The sequence below is a fragment of the Octopus sinensis genome, linkage group LG15 (assembly GCF_006345805.1).
Source record: "Octopus sinensis linkage group LG15, ASM634580v1, whole genome shotgun sequence".
NCBI classification, from domain to species: Eukaryota; Metazoa; Mollusca; class Cephalopoda; order Octopoda; family Octopodidae; genus Octopus; species Octopus sinensis.
This window is the reverse complement of record NC_043011.1, coordinates 32,033,573-32,058,105: the sequence shown is the minus strand read 5'-3', so window position 1 is coordinate 32,058,105 and position 24,533 is coordinate 32,033,573. Positions and strand designations below refer to the sequence as shown.

The following is a 24,533-nucleotide window of genomic DNA, read 5'->3' as shown; positions in this document are numbered from 1 at the left end:
AAGAGGTTTCAGGGTTGGAGAAGGAGATACAATTTCTGAGCAAAAAAAATCCTCTGGTGCATGATCCTGTCAGTTGCAAGAAATTTTCCTCTAATCAAAACAGTCAAGAAAAATTGAAAAAATAATTTTTTTTTTTTGTTTCCATGTAAAATTTTCCTATGAGAGATTATTAGGTAACTTTTAAACAGTAATCCCTGAAAATTTACTGCAATAAAAACTAGGCTGAGAAAGACATCAGAGCTCTAACAGCAGTAAACGAGGTGAAAGAGCTTGGGAAATGTTATTTTGCTGAAGACTGAAATGTTATCAAATATCTAATGGAATAGAAAATATTCAGAAATAACATTATTAGCAAATATTTCATGATGATTTCACGAGGACAATGAAATCATATATATATATATATAGATATATATATATATATATATATATATATATATATATATATATATAAAGAGTGATTAATTTTGATTAAAAAATACCTACACCTATACCTTGTTACATATATGGCAGAAAAAATAATACAGGGTTGATATATATATATATATATATATATATATATGAACACACATACACACATAAACACAGACACATATATATATAAATACACACACACACATATATACATACATAAACAGACACACATATATATATATATAAATACACACACACACATATACATACATAAACAGACACACACATATTCAAATATATATACACACACTCACACATTCATATATATATATATACACATACATACACACATATTCAAATATATATACACACACTCACACATTCATATATATATATATATATACATACTTATACATGATATAATGGTTTGACCCAGCTCCACATGAATTAAGGTTCCATGGGCATGTAGGACATGTCCATCACATCAGATGCCATGTGCATATATATATATAAAGATACATATATTTCTCTCTTTCTCTCATACACACACACACACACACACACATGGGTTAAATAACTAGGCAGAACAAACAATCATTCTAGACATTTCCTTTTAATTGTTTTGGAATAAAGTGGGGTTTTAGGACCAATATTTAAGACTTCGTGTATGTTTAAAGGTTGATATTTAAGACTTTATGATGTGTTTGTGTCATCACCACTAGAAATATCACTTAATAAGTCATCTTTTTTTACACTTAACGATTCACATTTAGAATCCTGTGAAGAAAGAGGAAACATGGATTTAGAAAAGTCTTCATTGTTGATCTCAGTGTCATTTAATTTATCAGAAGAACTATTGGCAGTAAACAATTTTGACTTTACTTCATCTACTTTGTTTAAAACCTTGTTCTGTTGTGATAGCAGAGAAGCTGGTTTATTTGAATTTTCATTCAATAACTGAAAAGACTTAGATTTAGAACTGTGGCTATGTAGATCACCACAGTACTCAGTAGTGTCAAATAAATAGTCCTGAGAGGAACAATGCGCTAAATTTGAGGGCTCAGTGGAAACTTGCTCCTTGAGAATGTCTTCAGATAAGGACTGCTCACACAGATCTTTGCTTTTGCTGGCAGTGCCCAATATCTTCTTCTGAGGTTGCTTATTTGATGACGAATCATTACTGGAAGAGTTGTGTGGATTTTGAGATTGGTTCACATTAACTGTGATATCTTTGGCACTTTCTTTGTTGCCATGGTCTCTGCTGGTAGGTAACCCCTTAATGGTTAATTTGATGCTAGTATTGTTCAGTGACAGGTTAGACGAAAACTCATAAGAACCAGTTGCATTGCTATCAGTATTGCTACAAGATTTCTCTATTGGTTGACTGGCTGGAGATTCTTTTGGTTCAGACCATGAAAATTCTGCCTCTTCGTACCATAAAAATGGTGATGAAGATTCGCAAGATGACCAGTTAGAATCTTCATTATCGTCCTTGCTAGGTTCACAAACTTTACTCTTGGTTTTTTTCACTTTAACCATTTGCGATTCAGATGTTGAACAAGTATTTACACTTTTATAATTATCTTCCTTGAAATATTGAGGAACAGGAAGACTTTCAGCTTTACCTTTATTCTTGCCAGCATTATCCTTGCCAAAAACGTTTGGATTTGATGAATGGTTGTCACTGCTTGAACAGTTTGTTTCTTTTGGTGCAGTTGAGTTGGAAACAGTTGCCAAAGAAGAAGAAGAAGAAGAGGAGGAATGACAAGCAGCACTTGGACTAACAGAGAAAATAGAATGTGAAAGAGGTTTTGATGAGTTTGGTGATGTATTATGAGATATATGTGTTTGCTGAGATGATGAAGATGATGTCGCTGGTGACGACAATGAAGATGCAATGCTATAAAGAGACTGATAGAGTGAATTAGGCTCATTCCTAACTGTGAGTGAGTCTTCAGATGTGGTAGGTAAAGGAAGTAGAGGCAATTTACAATCTTTGTCCTTAGATGAAACTGCATCACTTGCTTTCTGGTTATCCAAAATGTCAGATTCAAAAGATAGCACTGAGGTATTATTATCTAATAATGGTAAAAATATTTGATGTTTAGAAACATTATTGTTTGTATTTTCCTCTCTTTCGGCAGATAAAACTGAAGCATCAGACACAGCAGAACTTGTTTGGGACGGTTGCTGTCCACTAATAGCAGCATCAGACTCCATCTTACAACTGCTTTCTTTCGACAGGCCCTCTGAAGTCGGAGAAATGTCCTCATCAGCAGGGTGAACAGAGCTGGAATTATTTTTATCATTGTCAGAAAATGCAGACGATTCATTACTGTTTGTGTTCACTGATGTTACTGTTGCAGTGGCTATGTCTCCAGGTGTTTGTTTTGTGGATCTCTTGACACCAGGCTGTGCAGTGTCCATAGAGCAGCAGCTAACATTGCCTGCTGTATGACAAGTTGAGCTATCTTTCTTCTCGTTTGTCACAGAGCAGGGTTCAGATGATGAGCTACACGACCAACTTGGTATTGAACTGTTTGAAAGCAAGTTAAAGTCATCAAGAGATTCATTTGCTGTGCTGCTAGTCGCAGTATGAGCTGTAGAAGCAGCTTTAGCACTTTTATCCATACAGAAATCTGAAAACATCAGTTTAAGATCTGGATCATTGATTTCAGCAAGTGAACCACAAGTTGACACAGGTACACTAATAGCATGCGATATATCATCTAGGTCAATGTTTTTAGAGCTGTCACCGAGAACTGCTGGTTCTTTCAAGCAATGCTTATCCGTATTGTCTTCTGACTGAACGATTACATCAGCACCAATTGCACCAGATAAATATGAAGAATTATCTGCTGTGAGATCTTCTAATAAGTTACTTCCAGCTAGACCAGGGTCCAATACATGAGAACATGTTGCTACTGTTGCAGTTGATGATGGCTTTAAGTGATAGCTAGAGAATTTGTTTAGACAAGAACTCTCTTCATGGACATTGTCAATAATGCTGACATCATCTGTATTTACACTGGTCCCTTGGTAACGTTTTGAAGATTTATGTCCTGAGCAGTGTTTCTTGAATGTTGATGTTGGCTGTGGGGAAAGAGCAACAACATCTAAATTATTTAAGTAATTACTATCAGAAACAGAATCACAATGGGATGATAATTTCGATGAGGTGTGCTTACTGCGGTGATGTCGTCTGTGTTTGTGTTTTTTGTGTTTTTTATGACTTTTCCGCCGCCGTTTGCAAGCAATGATTTCTACACTTGAAGAACGCGATCGATTTTGAGAAACAACAGGGCTTGAAGGTCTGTAGCCATCTCTCTTTCTGCACGATTCATTGTTGTAATTAGTATCATAGTTGTAAATACCGCTGGAAAGGTCTGGCTGAGAAGAGCGGTGAGGATAACCAACCCGATAGTAATTGTTGCAGGACAGTGGAAACATTATAGATTTCTGAGAAATGTGTAGCTGCAGAGATGAAGAAGAGGATGCAGTAGCTTCATCACGTTGGTACCGACAACGAGATCGTTCTTCTCTAGAGTAACTAGAAGTCCGTTTGCTCTTGGAACGCCGAGAACGAGATCTAGATCTAGACCGTGATCTAGAAGAGTTGGATTGGCTATAGGAATAATGGCTGAGTCTGTGACTGTGGCGATGTCGTCGTTCACCACTATAAGATGAACTTGAGACATACCTGTGACGAGTTCTGCTCTGACCTCGCTCCTTACGAGATGACTTTCTTTTTTCAGAATGGCCCTCTTTTGCATTTTCCCCACTCGTTGATGGTTGCCTTACGACAGTCAATGAATTTTTGTCTTTTGTCTCCTCAGTTTCTTCTTCAACAGAATCATCGTCTAAATCTGATATTAATATTGGCGAACGTTCAGCCCAAGGTTTTTCATAGGCAGTAATGATCACATCACTGTCGCCATCATCATTTTCCTCATCCCTGTTCAATTCAGTTCCACTGGAGTCAGAGCTGCTGTTGTCCTTCTTATCTGGCCGTTGATCAGTAGGCTCGGATTTCATGGAACTAGAGACCAGGCTTGTGTCATGACTAGTTGATTCAACAGCACTAGTTGATGGTTCTGTAACTGACGTGCTGAAGATACCAGAAGGGCCTGGTTGAGGAGACTCCCAACCTGAAATTGCTGTTTGACTTGTGGTTGCCTCTCGGTCATTCTGACTCGTTTCAGCAGATGGTTCCCAAGAGGAGGAAGTCATAACTATTTGCTGTGAAGGATGACCTAGACTGATCGACAGAGATATACTGCTTTGATTGCCAGATGTAGTAGCAGTGGCAGTTGCTGTAGTTGTCTCTCGTGGTGAAAGTACAATAACATCATCATCACTGGATGAAGCTTCACTAGTATCTACCAGCTGAGTGAAGGGCATATATTGTGAATTAGCATCATAGGAGCGCATATCATGCAATGGTGACTTTGCAAAATTCTCAAATTCATGAATGAACTGCAATGTATTTCGACCAACAAATGGAAAAATATGTTGGTAAAATTCCTCACTGCTGATTGGATAGCGCTTTACTAAATCAAGAATAAGTTCCATCACAAAGGTCACATGATTTTCTTGGTTACGTAGCAATGCATTTAGTTCACGGTTTAACCAAGGGGCTAGTCGATGAACAGCTGTGGGGTTTTTCCTCAAGAAATCGGGTTTAATGTTACGGCAACCATGTAGATGCCTGTTTTTCACTACGCGTAAATTATTTCTGTATATATTGCGTCGGAATTCGACAGAGGCTGTCTGTGTTTGCTGTTGTTGTGACCGACGTAAAGAACGACGTAAACCAGGTCTGGTATTGTAGTCAAGCTGCTGTGGTGCCATCAGAATCTCATCTCTCTGATGCTGGTTTTGCAGACCAAGCAATCGATCAATTGTTAAAGTTGTACGATAGCGAAACCGTTTCTCATTAGGTGGTTCATGTTTCTGAACATCGTACTGGTCATAGTCATCATAGGAACGCACATTGTGAATAATGCTCTTGAAAGGTTGCTTACAGAGTGGACATTCTGTTTTAATCTTTGACCACTCCAAAAGGCAAACGTAACAGAATGTGTGGAAACAACTGTCGGTGAAGGATTTATTCTCCAACTTAGATAGACAAATCGAACAGTTTGGCTCAGGCGACTGTCGTTGACTCCCATCACTTTCTTTATCAGCATTTTTTTCCTCTTCACCAATTTTGGGGTTACCAATATCTTTCTCATTGGCTGAGTTAGTGCCTAGACCAGTCTCATTGTTGGCCAGTTCACTGCTCTGTGACAGAGAAGTGGCACTGGCTGCAGTACTACTTGAGCCCTTGCTACCTTCCTTTTTACCTTTCCTTCTGTCCTTCTTGTCAGTATCTTTTCTCTTTTTCCTCTCCCCTTTCTCCATTATCACAATTCTGAATATAGAAAGAAAAAAAAACAATCATAATAATAATTTCATTATTTATCACAATAGTAATGGAGACAACATTACAATGCAACTCAGAATACATCACGATAGATAAAAAAGAAGTATAACATGTGGTTTGTTAAATGTATATGTAGGTATGTATACATGTGAATGTGCGTGTGTGTGTGTGTATACAATGGTGGCCATAAGTATTGGGTTGTCTGGAAAGTTCGTGCCGATTTATAATAGCTTACCATTCGACTTATTTTAGAACATGGTTGAGTCCATTAAATAGGATTTGACTACACCTCCATTTAGAGCACAGTTTAAGCTATCTTTTCGTGGAAGAAGGCTTATGTTCCTATAACCCGTGTTAATTCTGTAACCCTTTAAAATGGAAGATAAGGAAGTTCATTTTCGGCACTTGATGCTTTGGGAACCAGACAAAAATTGCTGCAACTCAGCTGGGATGTGTTACCCCACCCTCCATATTCACCAGATATTGCTCCTTCGGATTTCTACTTATTCAGGTCTCTGCAGAATAGTCTAAATGGTAAAAATTTCAATTCCTTGGATGACGTAAAAAGATACCTTGATGAATTCTTTTCCATGAAACCACCTCAATTCTGGGAAGAGGGTATTTCCAAGTTAAAGGAAAGATGGAGACGCATTGTGCAACAAAATGGTTCATATTTGGTTGATTAAAAATATAATGGCAAGTATTTATTGACCTTTTTCTTTCCTTTAAATATCAGAACGAACTTTCCGGACAACCCAATATTTTCTAAGAATGGACTCCTCCACAGGAATTTTAAAAGGGTGGCCTCGTCTAGGAACAAAAATACTTTAACTCTTTAGCATTTAAACTGGCCAGATCTGGCCTCTCACACCAACTTTACTATATTTTACTAAAAAATTAACAGTTAGCTCATCAAAATCTCAATTCTACAAAATAATGCATGATTAATTCAAAACGATGTGAATAAATAAACATTATATTTGACAGAGTAATCTGAATGCTGAAGGGTTAAAATATACCTCCACTACTCACTGCATCTTGGAGATCAATTTCGAACTTTATTATTTATTCATGTCATATTTTTTTTTAAACACACAGACATACATATATTCTGCAAAAACATGTCTGGCCATGAAGCATTTGGAAACAGGTATGGGTTGGCAACAAGGATGGACATCTGGCTATAGAAAATCTGCATCAATAAACTCAGTCTGATCCATGCAAAAATGGAAAAGTGGATGTGATGATGATGATACATGTCTTAGCATAGTTTTTTAAAAAAAAATATTTCTTTAAAATAGATTTTTTTAATATTAAGCTCTTTAACCCTTTCGTTACCAACCCGGCTGAAACCGGCCTTGGCTCTGAGTACAAATGTCTTGTTTTCATAAGTTTTGAATTAAAATCTTCCACCAAACCTTAGTCACAATTTATGTTCCTAACACTAGCTGAATGATAACAATGTTATTTTACTAAATTCTTTGTTACATTTAAAGTAATTGAAAGAAACACAGAGCATCTCAAAATAAATACAGTAACGAAAGGGTTAAACAGTTTTTAACAGATTCTGAAAATGGTTTTAAGGCATTACTACCATTATCTGAGCATGTATGTCTGCATATGCATGCATTTGTGTATATGTATGTATGCGTAAATATATATATTCTGCTGGGTGGTTGGTGTTAGGAAGGGCATCCAGCCATAAAAACCGTACCAAAACAGACATGGAAGTCTGGCGCAGACTTCTGCTTGGCTCGCTCATGTCAAACTGTCCATCCCATGCCAGCATGGAAGGCAGACATTAAACGATGAAGATGATGATGATATATATGGCACAGAACCTCCCCAAACTAGATACCAATATCTAAGCATTATCTAAACCTAATGAGATTATGTACAAAGCAAAACAATCAATATTAAGTAATCACCACAAACCATGAATCTACAAACACTTTTCACTTTACTAGAATGAAGGACAACTCAGAATGAGACTAAGATATAAAAAAATTTACAAACAAGCATAACAAACATACACACACACATATATATATACCTTGATATAGTTTAAGCAAATGCCTTCAAGTGTTATACAGATGCCAGATAACTACAAAGGTGATAAGCAGTGGTTAAGTCAACACTGTTGAATACTTTTGACTGACCCAAATAATAATTGTATGTAACAAACATAAGGCCAGAAATTTATGGGAGTGAGAAGCAATTAATTATATCAACCCAAGTTATTTAATTGGTATTTTGAGCCTAGAAAAGTGGGATTTGAACTCAGAATGCAATCAGGATAAATATAACAAGTAAGTTTGAGACTAACAATTCTGCCAATCCACTCTCTTGGTCCAGATGGTAATGGTCTCTAATTTAGGTTCAAGGTGAGCAATATTTTTTCTTGCAGGGGGAGGGGTCAGTTGATAGCACTGATCCTCGGACATGACTAGTACTTTATTTCATTGACCTTGGAAAGATGAAAGATTAAGTTGATATCGATGGATTTGAACTCAGAACATAAATACCACGAAGCTGTAACATTCCTGCTAATCCATCACCTGGACCTAAATGATTTCAGATTTTGGTACAAGGTAAGCAACTTTGAGGGGAAGGAGAAGTCAGTTACATTGAACCTCAAGTGCTCCACTAGTACTTATTTTATTGACCCTGAAAGGACGAAAGGCAAAGTCAACCTTGGTGGTATTTGAACTCAGAAGGTAAAGAGCCAAAAGAAATACCACTAAACATTTTATCCAACATGTTAATCATCATTTAACGTCCGTTTTCCATGCTGGCATGGGTTGGGTGGTTTGACTGAAAACTGGTAAGCTGGGGAGCTACACCAGGTTTCAGTCTGATTAGGCATGGTTTTTACAGCTGGATGCCCTTCCTAATACCGACCACTCCAATAGTGTAGTGGGTGCTTTTTATGCACCACTGGCATGGGTGTCAGTTACATGACATCAGCATCTGCCACAGCTATGATCTCACTTGGCTTGAGAGGTCTTCTCAAGCATGGTACATCACCTAAGGTCTCAGCAACTTGTCACTGCCTCTGTGAGGTCCAACATTCAAAGGGTGCATTTTACATGCCACCAGCACGGGTGCCTTCTGCCAACTCACAATCTTATCTAACTCAAATAAAAATGACATAATTCAATCAGCACAGTCACACATTTACCCAGAGTGGTATAAATAATTAACTTGACCTCAACATGGAAGGCTGAAAGGCTATGTATTTCTGTTCTAACGAGATCAACAACCATGAGGAACAATCATAAAGGTATGTTCTCTTAAAAGGCCAATACTTCATTCACATAAGAAAATAAAGCTAACTCTGGCCTAATGAATAGATCCAGTCTATAAAGGGGCAGTAGAAGCAACAAAATTTGCCATACACGAATAGACCATTACTAACTTGGCATTTATTTAATTCCTAAAATATAGGAGACTAATGTCACTTATACAATTGTCCAACCCTAGCTAGCATTAGAAAAAAGTAGAGATGATGATGATAACTGATTTTCGAAAGAAAAAGGAAAAAAAAAAAATTACCAATACAAGCTCCCATTAGATATATCTGGAAACAAAACAACATAGAAAAACTGCTCTGTACATATGCCTGGCCAATTACACTGTCCTTAAGAAGTTCTGTTGTATTCATATGAATTGTTACTTGCCTTAGAAAGTGACAGACTAAATATTCTATTGACCTTTAGCATACAGACAGGCAACTAGTTAGTACACAATAAACAGGACATAATTTTTAATGGGAACAACAATAGCATTTTAATAGTTGATACCTAGCAATAGTAAATGTCTTATATTGTGCAAAATTAAGCAGAAAAGCTAACACACAACAATGACTTCACTATTGAATTAAACATTATTATTGCATTTCAGAAACATGTCCACTGACCCATTTGTAACTGACACAACTGGAACAGTACATAGTTATTACTGTCGAGTCATAGGTAGGTTATACATATGAACAGACGTGGCTGTGTAGTAAGAAGCTTGCTTCCCAACTACATGGTTCCGAGTTCAGTCCCACTGCATATGGCACCTTAGGCAAGTGTCTTCTACAATAGCCCTGGGCCAACCAAAACCTTGTAATTGGATTCGGTAACTGACACTTCATCAGTTATGACGTTGAGTATTCCAGTTGATCTGATTAACAGAACAGCCTACTTATGAAATTAACATGCAGGTGGTTGAGTACTCCTCGGACACATGTACCCGCAACATAGTTCACAGGGAGATTCAGTGCAATACAGAATGTGACAAGGCTGGCCCTTTGAAATACAGTGTCTTGCTCAAGGACACAACACACCACCAGGAATCAAACTCACAACCTCACAATCATGAGCTGAATACTTAACCACTAAGCCACACCATCATCACTTAATGTCCATTTTCCACGCTGGCATGTGTTGGATGGTTTGACTGAAAACTGGTTAAGCTGGGGAGCTGCACCAGGTTCCAGCCTCATTTGGCATGGTTTCTACAGCTGGATGCCCTTCCTAATGCCAACCACCCGAAGAGTGCAGTGGATGCTTTTTATATGCCAATTACGTAACACTGGTATCAGCCATGACTACAATCTCACTTGGTTGGACAAGTCTTCTCAAGCATGGTATACAGCCAAAGGTCTCAGTCATTTGCCACTGTCTCCATGAGGCCCAACATTCATGGGTGCTTTTTACGTACCACCAGCACGGGTGCCAGGTACACAATGCTAGTATTGGTCATGACAACGATCTGACTGGCTTGACGGGTCTTCTCAGCACGGCATTTTGCCCAGCATTTGAAGGGTGCTTTTTACGTGTCAGTTATGGACAATAGCATTGGCCACATACCTTCAAAATTGGTCATTCATTCCCAATACTCTGCTACAACATGTCCAACTATGGAGGAATATTATTACCTTGCCTGGAAGCAGGTGAGGGTTGGCAACAGGAGGGGCATATGACCACACAAAATTTGTTTCAATAAACTCTGACTGATACATGCAAGCATGAAAAACTGGATACCCTGATGATCATCATCATTTAACTTTTGTTTTCCATGCTGGCATGGCTTAGATGGTTTGACTGGGACCAGTAAACTGGAGAGCTGCACTAGGCTCCAGTTTGTTTAGGTTTGGTTTCTGGAGGCCCTTCCTAACATCAACCACTCTACAGAGTGTACAAGGTGTCTTTTACATGTCACCATCATGAGAGCCTTTTAAGTGTCACCAACATGGGTGTCTTTTACATATCAATGGCACAGATGCCTTTTATGTGTTACTGGAATGGATGCCTTTTATGTGTCACCAGCATGGGTACCTCTTATGTATCATTGGCACAAGTGCCTTTTATGTGTCACTGGCACAGTGCCTTTTACATGTCATTGGCACAGTGTCTTTTATGTGTTACTGAAACAAAATAAGGGAGGCATGGCTGTGTGGTTGAGAAGCTCATGCCTGATCACAGAGCATGGCATGTTGAGCAAGTGCCTTCTATTATAACCTTGGACTGGTCAATACCCTGTGAGTACAATTTCGGAAGCAGAAACAGTACAGAACCCTAGCATATATATATATGTGTATATATGTGCATGCAAGTAAATATGTTTGTCTCTGTATGTCTTAACAGTGACAACATTTATGTCCTGCATAAACATTGTCCAGCAGCTAAACACTTTGATACATCAAGACAGAATAAAATACCTTGTTTAAAAAACAAAGGTTGGTATGAGAAAGGGCACCCAGCTGTAGAATACCACCCCAAGAACTGGTGTCAGTAAAGGTATTTGAGTTGACCTATGCTTAAGCACATGAGTGGCTGTGTGGTAAGTAGCTTGCTTACCAACCACATGGTTCTGGGTTCAGTCCCACTGCGTGGCACCTTGGGCAAGTGTCTTCTACTATAGCTTTAGGCCAACCAAAGCCTTGTGAGTGGATTTGGTAAATGGAAACTGAAAGAAACCCGTTGTATATATGTATATATATGTATATATATATATATATATATATATATATATTTGTGTGTCTGTGTTAGTCTCCCCACCCAACATCACTTGACAACTGCTGCTGGTGTGTTTACGTCCCTGTAACTTAGCGGTTCGGCAAAAGAGACTGATAGAATAAGTACTGGGCTTACAAAGAATAAGTCCTAGGGTTGATTTCCTCGACTAAAGGGGGTGCTCCAGCATGGCCACAGTCAAATGAGTGAAACAAGTAAAAAGAGTATAATTGATTTCAGAAAGATGAAAGCAAAATTGACCCTGATATAATTTGAACTCAACAAAGAAACAGAGCATTTTTACTTTCTGCTCTCCCCTGTTCTAATAATAATAATAACAATAATAATAATAATAATAATCTTTTCGCATTTCGGCTCATGGTCATCAATTTTGAGCAGCGGGGAGTTGATTGCATTGATCCCAGTGCTCAACTTCGAAAGGATGAAAGCTAAAGCCAACTTCAGCAGTATTTGAACTCAACCTGAAGCTGGAAGAAATGCTGCTAAGCATTCTGTCCTGCATGCTGATGGTTCTGCTAGCTCAACACCTTAATAATAATAATAATTCTTTCTACTATAGGCACAAGGCCTGAAATTTTTGGGGAAGGGACAAGTTGATTACATCCCCCACCCCGTACTCAACTGGTTTATCGACCCTGAAAGGATGAAAGGCAAAGTTGACCGCAGTGGAATCTGAACTCAGAACGTAGCAGCAGACAAAATACCACTAAGCATTTCACCCAGCGTACTAACCATTCTGCCAGCTTGCCACCTTAATAAAAATAAAAATAATAATAATGATAATAGTAGTAGTAGTATTGGTTTCATATTCTGACACAAGACCAGCCAGCAATTTCAGAGAAAGGGTTCGGTTGATTACATCAAGCCCAGTGTTCAACTGGTACTTAGTAAAAATAATATTAATTTTAAATGTAGATACATGATCACAAATTTTGATTGAAACTGGTAGTTATACATCAATGACAGAAGGATTGAAGAAAAAGCAAAGACAAGCAGCATATAATCTCTGAATGCACTTAAACTCTGAAAGGCCTGTTTCACCTTTGCTCTGTGTGTGTGTGTGTGTGTGAATGAGAGAGAGAAAGTGAGAAAAACCATGTGGCAAACAAAAAGAGAACAAGATAGACCATCAACAGTGTGGCAAGTACAGATACAGGGTATTACATACAGCTGGAGAGAGAGAGCAAAAACCAATCATGAACTGGAATTGGTTTAACTGATTGACACAAGCATCTCCAGAGTTCCCTCACAATAAGAGACTACAACTAAGAAGCCAGGGTTTCATGAACCAAAAACCCCACTTATAGAAAACCAGAACAGGGCATGAAGCAGAAAACCTGGGACATATTAACGTACAGGAAACTACATAAAATAGGATGCAAAAACAAATGTGGGACAACTAAAGTCACACCAACAGCTGAGGAGCACTGGGTTGAAAGCAAAGACAGAGGGCCTGATAATTGCTGCACAAGACCAGATTCTATCACCATTATCATAGCATCATCAGAGATGGAACAGATACATGAAGCATCAATCATATTGTCTCTAGATGCTTGGAACCGGCAAAGAACAAATACATTCACAGGCATAACAAATTTTCAGAAGTGTAGCTAGACTAGAAAACATGTAGGAGTTACACGATCATGACTGAGAAGTGATATAATCATCAGCCAAGCCTGGTCATTGATAAGAATGTTACCATCCTCCGGACATGCCCATCCTCATTGACAGAGATAGAAGTCAACAAGCCTGACATTATTATCAAAGGCAGGAAGGATAAGAGATGTTTCCTTATTGATGTAGTAATATCATCGTTTAGATGATATTACTTTATCACACCCCCGCAAGAGATTCATAGTAAAGCTGACCAAGTATAAAACCCAAAAGATTGAAGTCAACAGGATGTGAAATATGAAGACTGAAATAACACCAGTGGCTGTCAGAGATGTAGGGTTCATGAAGAAGAGAATGGAAAAGTTCACCAACAGTATCTCAGATAACATCCACTGCTACACAGTCCAGAACACTGAATTACTGGAATCAGCTCACATACTATGGAAAACACCACCAATCAAGAAACATCTTTCCTATAGGCACTTAGGCCCATATTGTGGGCCAGGCTCTACAGAATAATAGCAAAAAGGAAGGACAAAGGATGTAATACTAATGATAAGTTGTTTCTTAGTTTAGGCACAATGTAAAAAAAATTGGCATATAAAGAAAATTCAACTGAACCCAGCATTTGACTAGTATGTATCAACCCTGGAAGGATGAATGGCAAGCTCAACCATGACAAGATTTACATTGAGAAGATAAAGAGGACGTAACTACGTATTTCGTCTGATTCTCAACAAATTTAAACATGCAGTGTCCCAATAATGAGAGTATATGAGTCTTAGGGAAACTGCAGCCTGTAGGATTTTCTGAATGGTATGTCTTAAGAGAAAATTACTTTGAATTTGATGATGAGCTGTGTCTCATGTGGGCCACTCCTTGAAAAAAAAAAAAAAAAGGATCAAGTATGACTAAAACCATCAGAAATGCATAATGTGAGTTTTGTGATTTTCATGTGGAAGAAATAGATCATATCACTTGTTGATGTCCAGTGTTTGGTATGAAAACTAACAATCAAACTGGTGTAGAAGAAGGTACAGAAATATATATATATATATAGTCTGAAGATGTTCCAGAGTAATGACAAGCCATGATTGGCAGCCCATTCTCTTACATAGGCTCATAATGACTGATAGAAATATTATTAACAGGTCCAATGTTGTACTTAAAGACAAAGCAAATATTGGGTCATCCCATAAATAATGCAGTAAATTATACTTTTATCTGGTAGATTTGCAAGGTTCCTCTTCCAAAATTCACTCCAGTACTGTTCTGACCTCATCTATAGAATTCATATTCTTTCCGTCCAAATGATTTTGAGGACTGTGAAATAAATCATAATTTATGGGGCAATGTCCAGTGAATATGATGAGTAGGGCACTGTTTCCCATTCAAACTGCTCTAGCCTTTGGAATGTCAGTCATCCTTGCTGTATATGGCCAAGCATTATCCTAAAGAAAGGACACTTTTTGTCTTGAAACCAAAACATTGTCGTTTTTCTTCTAGCATTGACTTAAGCCACTCAAGCTGCTTGCAGTAGACCTCCTTTGTTATCATTTGGTTTGGGTTTACAAGTTCAAAGTGGACTAAATCTTTCATATCCCACCAAACAAATAATAACACCTTATATGGGTGAAGACTTTTTTTTAGCCTGGGGTGCCGGTGTTTCTCCTTTCCCTACCCACTCTCTTCAGTGCTTCACATTTTTATAGAGAACCCATTTCTTGTCACCAGTCACTATTTGGTCCAAAAAGGGTTTATTCATGAGATGTGACAGCAAAGAAGAGCACACATTCACTCTCTGCCTGCAATTAGATTCAGAAAGTTTGTGAGGAACCTGTTGACCCAATTTGCTGACTTTTCCGATGGCACACTAGCTTTTCTGCTAGTTCCTCAACAGTTACAATGGGATTATGTTCCATCAGGGTTAGTAGGGCGTCCTTGTTGAACTCTACAGATCTTCCAGGACGGGGCTCTTTTAGGCTGTAGTTTCTGGAACCACCGTTGGCACTGGCTTATGTTTATTGTCCGATCCCCATATACTGCATTAATATTCCTTGCCCTTTTGGTTGTGCTGTTGCCTTTATAGAACTCATAAAGCAAAATATGTCGAATAATCTCCTTTGTCACTTCCATTATAGCTTTAAAAGATAACTGTTAAAATCAAGCTGCACTCTTCAAAACTTGCACTAAGAATAAGTACAAGGTAAAAATTACTGCCTGCTTTTATAGCAAGTTGATGTAGGTAAGTTTATCCTGTCCCTCTCTGACTTTTAGTTCATGCAATTGAAAAAACCGCATTATTTATGGGGTGACCCACTTAATAGATATCACTGTCATCTAACTAGAATTTTGCACACACATAAGGCAAGAAACTGCAAAAAATAAACAACTACAAAGACTTGCAACTGAAGATGTCAAAAATGTGGAGAATGAAAACAAATTATTCTAGTTTTAATTGAGTCAACTTGAAAATTTTTTCAGAGTTTTCTGAGCAAATGATGAAGTAAAATTCATAGTAGAAATGTAGTGAATTCTGGTGTTTACCAAGGTTCAGTTACACCCCAGCAGAAGTTTTAAGGCTGCTCCTCCTCGTGAAGAAAATTGGCCTGCAAGAGTCCTGTAGTGGTGTCATGTATAAAAGTGCTCATGCAGTGCCATGTAAATGCACCCAGCACACTCTGTAAAGTGGTTGGTGTTAGGGAAGGCATCAAGCCAGAGAAACCATGTCAAATCAGACTGGAGCATGGTGCAGCTCTCCAGCTTGCCAGTTCTGGCCAAACCATTCAACCCATGTCAGCATGGAAAATGGATATTAAATGATGATGGCTACGTTTTTATAAAGGTATACTTCTCAAGCATAAGGTTTCAGCACAAGGTGTGAGCTTGTGACAAGAAAGGCATCTAGCCATAGAAAATATACCTCAATAAAATCCATTCCACCCATGCAAGCATGGATAAGATGATATTCAAATGATGATGATAATGATAATGACTCTTTCTTCTTTACATCAATGACCTACAGTCACCTCCAACACACATCTATTTTTTTTACGTAAAAATCACAAAATTTACATGATGCATTTCTGCTGTCTTTTTTTTTTAATCCCTTTATCGCATGCAGATGATACTGCTCTTCATTCCTTTCAAGTATCCCACACTCAAGTGTCATCCAATTGCAACAGAGTCACTTCATATTAAACGTGCATTGATTCCATGAACAGATATCTCTAAAACATCCCACAATGAAGTTGTGCCAATCAAGAAAAACATCTCCTTCCATCAAACATCAAGCAACTAGATCCCTCAAGATTACTACAAATTGCTTAGCCTCATCATCACAAAAGAACTCTCTTAGCAAAAGCACATTTGTGTGAATAAATGTCAAACTTTGAGTTTGGTTTAAACGTTGTTATGCATCAAGAGTCAATTATGAAACCCTTATCATTGTTATGAAAAATAGCCATTTGTTTTCAGAGATGGATTTCCTTCTCAATGCTAATAATTTAACAGTTCTGACTAAAGTTTGAGAAAGACCATCTAAAGAATCTTTGCTTGGAAGGATAATCTTAAACCAAAGGTCCTTCAAATTAATAAGTCTAATGAAAAAACATATCTTGTGTTGTAGAAATGGTATTGAGGTGAGAAGGAGGCCAGCAAATGACCATTTGATATCAGCCACATGGGTATTGATAACAATTCTATTTACTATCTTCTGAAATTGTTCCAAACATTTGATGCATATGGTGTGATGCATATGTAGCTAAACCCAGATTCAGTTTAGATGCACAAACTGCACAGAAAATATTCATTATGAAGCACCTCCCTAACTGAAGGGGAGAGTTGTGGGCCGTGTAACCCTTGAAACTGCCAGAACTGCATCAAAGAGGTTATGTTTGCTTTTTAAATAAGCCTTTAGAGTTCAAATTTTGAAGATTAACACATGAAAACATGGCTGTTTTCAAGACTTGAAAAATCTGGACAAATTTCAGCATTACATAATTGTTTATAGAGACCTATAAACAATCAGTTTATAAGTCTCTGCATTTGAAGTAGGATATGAGATTGAATATGCCCAAAATAAACTGAATGACATTATGTTTAGCTCAGAGCTTACAAAGTTTGACTTTATAAATTTATAAATGACATAGGAACAAGACAAAAAGTATTATATAAATGAACAGTTGGTTTATCTAACATCCGTAAAAAAACAAAACGATAAAAGCTGCAAAAGAAATAGATATTAAGTTAAAGATAAAGATGGAGTTAATAATAAGTCTGATGGAAGATGATGATGGTGATAATAATGATTTGTATTACGTTAAATCTAATCTTCAATCAAATTTTCCAATCGCAATCAGAAGTTTCTGGAACATAGAATAGTTCTTTTAATGAAAACAAAATTGAGGCTATGAAGCGAAATACCTTAGGTCTTGAACAATAATATTTTATCTCTCGTTTCAGTTTTTAGACTGTGGCCATACTTGGGTATCACCTTGAAGGGTTTTCGTTGAATCAACTCCAGCACTTATTTTTTAAAGCCTAGTTCTTAATCTATCTGTGTCTTTTACCGAACTTCTAAGTTACAGACGTAAACAAACCAACACCAGTTGTTAACTGGTGATGGGAGACAAACATACACACACACACCCACATGATGGGCTTCATTCAGTTTCTGCCTACCAAATCCACTCACACGGTTATGGTTGACCTGGGGCCAAAGTAGAAGAAACCTATTTGAGTTGTCTCGCAGTAGGACTGAACCTGGAACCACGTAGCCGGGAAGCAATCTCCTTACTACACAGTCATACCTGTGATAGATCTCGAATGTGTCGAAGTTGCTTTTCTAAACAGAACATTTAGTTTTATAAGCCTCAGTTCATTAAATTGCACAAAAACTGAGAAAGCCAGTGAAATTTCTAGGAAGATGGTCAGCAAAGTTTCTTCCTCATTGATAAATACTTTTTATCACAGAAGGTCAAGTGATTGAATCTATCTATAGCATAAACAAATATCCTTTTCCACATATTTGAAGATTGGAGATAACACATGGCTTACTTGTGAGCATGTATTAACATAACTCCTATTTTGTGTAAATAAATCCAAGTCCTTGATTACACACACACGTGTATTGTTGTAGGAGAGGGCTTCCTATCTTCATGGTTTGTGGGTTCAGGTCCAGCTGTGAGGCACCTTGGGCAAGTATCTTCAACTATAGCTCCAGGCCAACCAAAGCTTTGTGAGCAGATTTGGCAGAAGGAAACTGAAAGAAGCCGGTCCTATGTGTATGTGTGCTTGCATGTGTCTGTACTCTTGTCCTGACATCACATGATCATCATCATCATCATCGTCGTTTAACGTCCGTTCTCCATGCTAGCATGGGTTGGACGGTTCGACCGGGGATCTGGGAAGCCAGAAGGCTGCACCAGGCTCCAGTCTTATCTGGCAGTGTTTCTACAGCTGGATGCCCTTCCTAACGCCAACCACTCCGTGAGTGTAGTGGGTGCTTTTTACGTGCCACCTGCACATGATGGTTGTAAATAAATATCACCAACATTGTTCATTTCCAGCCTTTCATAGAAAACATGACTGGCCATAGAATATATCACTTTGCCTTGAATCAGATGAGGGTTGGTGACAGGAAGAGCATCTGACTGTAGAAAAATCTGCCCCCACAGATTCCAGCTGGTCATGCAGGCTTGGAAGAGTAGACGTCAAATGATGAAGATGATGATATATCCACCAGACATTGGATGAAGTACTAGATGCATTATATCTAAAAGAAAAGGTAGCATAACTATGGATGGAGCATTTATGATTACAGATCTGCTTAATCAGAAAGCTGATCTGAAGCTATACAAAAACAAAATCTGATATGCAGCACATTTTCAAAATAATATTTGGGCTTAAAATTGAGTCAAGGATAGCTCCTTGATAATTTACTAAGCGTTCATCATCATCATTTTAACATTCACTTTTCCATGCTTGCATGGGTTGGATAAGGTTTACTGAACCAAAATTTCTAAAGCTAGATGCCCTTCCTGTTGCCAACCCTCACTGCTTTCAAGCAAGGTGTTATTTTCCCATGGTGAAACATGTTCTTGGAGAATACTGGTAATTACACTTCTCATATGACAGCGACAATCATGTGATGCCAAGACAAAGAGACATGCACACACACACACACACATAATCTAATATATAAAATAGAGATGTATGTGTAATCGCTTTCATGTGAAAATGGCTTCACCAATAGCTTCCATACTTGTGATGCATGAATAATTTAACCTCGGACACATGTTAGACTCTTCATTTGATGTTTTATATTAAAAAAAAAAATTGCTTTATATTTATGATTCACTTCTTTAAAAACGTTTCTCAACGTCAACTTTCGGTATTCATGTAAAAACAGCAAAGTATCTCATTCTCTGTTTTAATGATCAATGTTTGTTAACAACTACGATAAATTACTGAAAGAAACATTTACTAAGTTCACAAATTTAAATATTCGGTACAAGGTAGCTTTTAAAGTGCTTTATTTATACGATTTTTTCATTGTATGTATGTATGTACGTACGTGTGTGTGTGTATATATATATATATATATATATAGCACCGTCATCATTTAATGTCTGTCTTTCATAATGGCATGGGTTGAACAGTTTGAAAGGAGCTGGCCAAACAGAAGAGTGCACCAGACTTCTGTATCTGTTTTGGCATGGTTTTTAGGGCTGGATGCTCTTCCTAACATGAACTACCCTACAGAATGGACTGAGCATGTTTTATGTGGCATCAGCACAGGCAAGGTCAATTTTGGAAAGGTTTTTACAGCTGGATGCTCTTCCTGGGGCTATAATAGAAAGCAACTACCCAACATGCCACAGAGTGGGACACAACCCAGAACCATTCGGTTGTGAAGCAAACTTCTTACCACATAGCCACACCTGTGCTTTCATTACACATCAGACACACATACAGTCAATGCGAATTGGATTCCCCCCCCCCCAAAAAAAAAATTTATAGGTCACTGCTGCTTAACACCAGGTCAACCGTGATTGAAGAAAACCTATGATCAAGGGCACTTGAACCATGACTGTCGTATCTCTTTAGGAACATTATAGGGCTATGTTATATAAAGTGTCCTTCCAGGTTTAAGATGGTAGTGATTTAAGGGAGATCTGGCTGGTATTTCTAGCATAGCAAAAACCCATGGAGAGGATCTGTTGGTGAAATATAGGTAAATAATTCTGATGACCCATAAGTTGGTGATACCAATTCATAGTTATGGGGTGAATGAACTCCGCATCAGGTATTTTGCGGTGCTTCTGTTCAAGACAACATATTGTATATGTCACAATCCATCTTAGTTGCTTGGTGTTCGTACAAGAACTTCAGGGAAATTATTCTATAGGAGGCTTAACTTCTTGACCAGTGGGACAATTAATGACCCCATCTACTTACATCAATAAAACCCTCCAATTAAGTAACGGTCATTATTATGGATCCCCGATGTTGCCAAAAAAAAAAGGGAGTCTTATGTAAGAACAAAAGACCGGATGGTCACTATTGCAACGCCTTTGATCAAAGGTCAACTTGGATGCTAAACAACAGCCGATACATTCAGATCTCATCGAATAGGTTTCAATCAGCAGCTGTTCCGGCCAAGCCTAATTTAAGCAGCGATCTCGAAAAGGAGATTAAACTAGCTGAAATAGGAAAAAGGCAATTTATTATTTACATGTTATCAACCACCAGCAAGAAATAATTATAAAATGACTATGACAAAGTCCTCGACTGGGTGAATATATTAACTCGTTAATATTTTCTGTAGTTACCCGTTCTAAAAATTGCTTTTATATATTTTTACACGTTAAGAACACCAAGAATTTCAGCAACAACGAAACAGGTTTCAAGATTAGGGTTTTGTCAAACGGTAATGGGGGCACTGCAGTGGATAACCTGATAGAGATTGAACGTGAATCTTACAGATAGCTGGATATTTATGTATCGAGTGACTTGAAGAAGTTATTTTGGTCGTGGTTTTCCATTATGAGAAATGGCTTTATTCATCACATATAATGAATACAGTGTTATATATCAAACGCTACGTAATATAATTAGTAAACAAATTAAGGTGTGCGCGCGCGTGCGTTTTGAAGCTAGAACTAAATTTATATATTGCTCTCATTATATATATATATATATATATATATATATATATATATAGAGAGAGAGAGAGAGAGAGAGAGAGAGATCTGATTATAAAGACACATATATAGGTAGATACACACAAATATATAGAGATCTGTATATAAACACACATATATACACATACTTGTCTTCTATAAAGCCAGGGACCTGCATATATAGCATGTTTTGTCATTTTAAATTCGTGTTCATATGCATATGTCTTTTAATGTATTAAGAACGAAGATCTTTACAAATGATATGGTACATATTAGAATCATAACGCAGACAAACAAAAGAATATCAAATAAATATAAAAGCTGCTAGGCAGAAACAGTTCAACAACCAGTGACATTAAGGTTAATAATATATTTATATTTAGAAAGAAGTTAACCAGTGTATGAGGGTTCGTTTTTAACCTGGCACTCTTCCCTGTTTAATTTTTTTGGTTTTCGATTTTCTTTTCTTTTTTATTTTATTCTAGTTCACATTTCAATACAGACACACAATTATTATGTGATATGTTATAATACTGGGGGTTAATAAAAACTCTTAAAACATAGCACCAATTATTAATGAATCAGTGGAGTTGATATTTTAAACAGCTTTAACCCGACACTGATCTATTTCAACTGATGAGAAAGACATCAGGGAAAAGAAAGCTTTAGATATATAATTAAAATGCTAATGAAGTGAAATACTTACTGTATTATGTTAGTCAAGACTATGCCATCTAAACCAGTCTTCTACATGTTATGTTATACAGAGGTTGGAAACACTCCTTCCTAAACTAGCAGCTGATTGGGTAATCTCTTTTTATTGACCAATAGAAATCGCTTTTCTACGAATGTTTTGGTTTGTAAGGGACCGTTCATAAATTACATGTGTAGTAAAGAAATATATTTTATGAAGTACTCGGTTTTGTATTAATTCTTGCTTTTCAAAATATCGGGCTAGGACTACTGTTTGTAAATCACTTGATGTCTTCGCTACTGAAAGTGTTTAGATCCGATGCAAGCGAATGTTGAGCTCATGTTTAGCACAATCGGTCCCGTCAATGGCGACTGCGGAGTCACGTTATAAAGAAGTGTAAGTACTGAGACATGCAGCCATCTGACTGGTTTATCTTCGAATCGTTGTCACTATAATAAAAGTAAAGTGTTGCACTTGTGCCAATCTCGCGTTAGTAAAACATTTCCAGTCGGAACAATCTAGAAGTGAGTGAGTGTAAATGCCGATGTGTGTGTACGATTGCTGATTTCGGCAGAATGCTCCACACCTCGCTTAGACACATATTTCTTTGTTTACCAATCTCTTTATTTAGAATTGATGTAATCGAATCGTTTACTCCTATCTCTGTGATATTGTCCCCAGATGCTATTCCTACCATTCGTCTATCATTATATTTTCTTTGTTCAACAGTTGACCCCCGGATAGATCAGCTGTTTTAATTGGTACATAACTGCCAGAAATATATTAACATATTTTCTCGGCTAATGACCGATTATTATCATCATCACGATTATTATTATTGTTGTTATTATTATTATTATTATTATTATTATTAAAGAAACCATTATTATTATTATTTCGATCGATAGAGCATCGAGTTGACCATTTACTTTCTTTACTCAACATTTTTATTTAAGATTCTGTTAACGTCAACTTTGCATGCCCGATCCTTCTGGGTCGAGAAAATATGCTCGGAATTGATTCAGTTAGTGTATGCACTTCGCCTTACACACCGTGATTATTATAATTATTACTATTATTATTATTACAAAAGAGGAAGAGATAAGCTCCCGGAGAAACGACTCCTCGACCCGGTTTTTCCATCATTCACTTGTAACTTTTCATTTCACAAATGCCTCTAATTTATTTGCAAAAGGTATGTTGATGACTCGATCATATTTCCTTCTGAATATTTGTAGTCCTTTGCCCAAGTAAAAAACGGTTATTAGATATAATTTAAAATGACTTCTTTTATTCCGGGGTTAACAAAATGATCATAAAATAAATAATTGTGGCCTTCAGATTTTAAAGTAACTGAAGTTTTATCAGGTTTATCAAGAAATATTTCAACGTCCAACGAAAAGTATCTAAGTATTTGATTTCTATATAATATTTTACTAATGTATTATGTATTTTCTTTTTTGATTTATTGGTTGGTTTAATTATATACATAAACAAAGATGGGGCGGGCAATACTAGGCAATCACTAACCAAAAGAAAATAATAATAATCATAACAGTTACCCTCACACTAATATGAAATTTGTGGTCTTTTGCACCGTTGTATGAAATAGTTATAATTGTACCTATTTATAAATGTGTGTAAAGTAATTTCACGGTGAAAATAAGACGGTAGGGTTAAATTCGAAGAAGGATGACTTCAATAAAAGCTAATAAGTTATAATAAAAAGCTTACCTTTTAGAGAGAAAATACGAAACGCCAAAGTTTGACACTTCGTGAAACACTGCAGTGTCAACCGCGTGTTTATAACGATAGTTCTGGAAGAAAAGTCAAGACATTCATCTATAGATGCTGGTAAAAAGCCGGGTTCGGGAAGTAAAATTACAATGAAATTCTATGTCCGGGTGAAGAATGAAAGAAAGGGTGTATGAGAGGTATTTAATGAGACAGGAAACGATTGTAAAATGCTTTTTCTCCGAGACGCGAAATTAGTGTTACCTAGTCAACAACGACAATTGTTACTAAATGATTTGTGTCAGGGCTAGCGCAGAATTAATGACGACACATCTTGTGTACACATGTATATTGCATATATGTATGTGTATATGTGTGTGTGAATATATATATATATAATATATTTTAGATTCAGTTGAATTGGGTACTTAAATTGAGGC

At 37.1% G+C, this 24,533-nt stretch overlaps 2 protein-coding genes across 8 annotated transcripts in view; one reads left to right on the top strand and one right to left on the bottom strand.

Annotated features, from left to right (window-relative positions):
* Nucleotides 1-1,008: 1,008 nt before the first annotated feature.
* On the bottom strand, nucleotides 1,009-24,455 carry LOC115219707 (serine-rich adhesin for platelets-like). Of its 2 annotated transcripts, none has more exons than XM_029789884.2 (2): nucleotides 24,094-24,455; nucleotides 1,009-5,827 (listed from the first exon to the last, which is right to left on the bottom strand). In XM_029789884.2, the coding sequence occupies exon 2, from the start codon at nucleotides 5,815-5,817 to the stop codon at nucleotides 1,108-1,110; it is 4,710 nt and encodes a 1,569-aa protein (XP_029645744.1). In that variant the 5' UTR covers nucleotides 5,818-5,827; nucleotides 24,094-24,455; the 3' UTR covers nucleotides 1,009-1,107. The 2 variants fall into 2 exon arrangements, with proteins under 2 accessions (XP_029645744.1, XP_029645743.1); XM_029789883.2 differs by lacking the exon at nucleotides 24,094-24,455 and adding an exon at nucleotides 22,372-22,594.
* Nucleotides 22,713-24,533, top strand: part of LOC115219667 (DNA excision repair protein ERCC-6-like 2) — a 52,582-nt gene continuing 50,761 nt past the window's right edge. For 2 of the 6 annotated variants that reach the window (XM_036509595.1, XM_036509594.1), the window contains exon 1: nucleotides 23,304-23,554. The gene's annotated coding sequence lies outside the window, so the exon portion shown is untranslated. Of the gene's footprint in view, nucleotides 22,884-23,303; nucleotides 23,555-23,632; nucleotides 23,762-24,533 lie in introns of those variants that run through there. The other 4 variants (XM_036509597.1, XM_036509596.1, XM_036509602.1 and 1 more) reach the window with 4 other exon arrangements.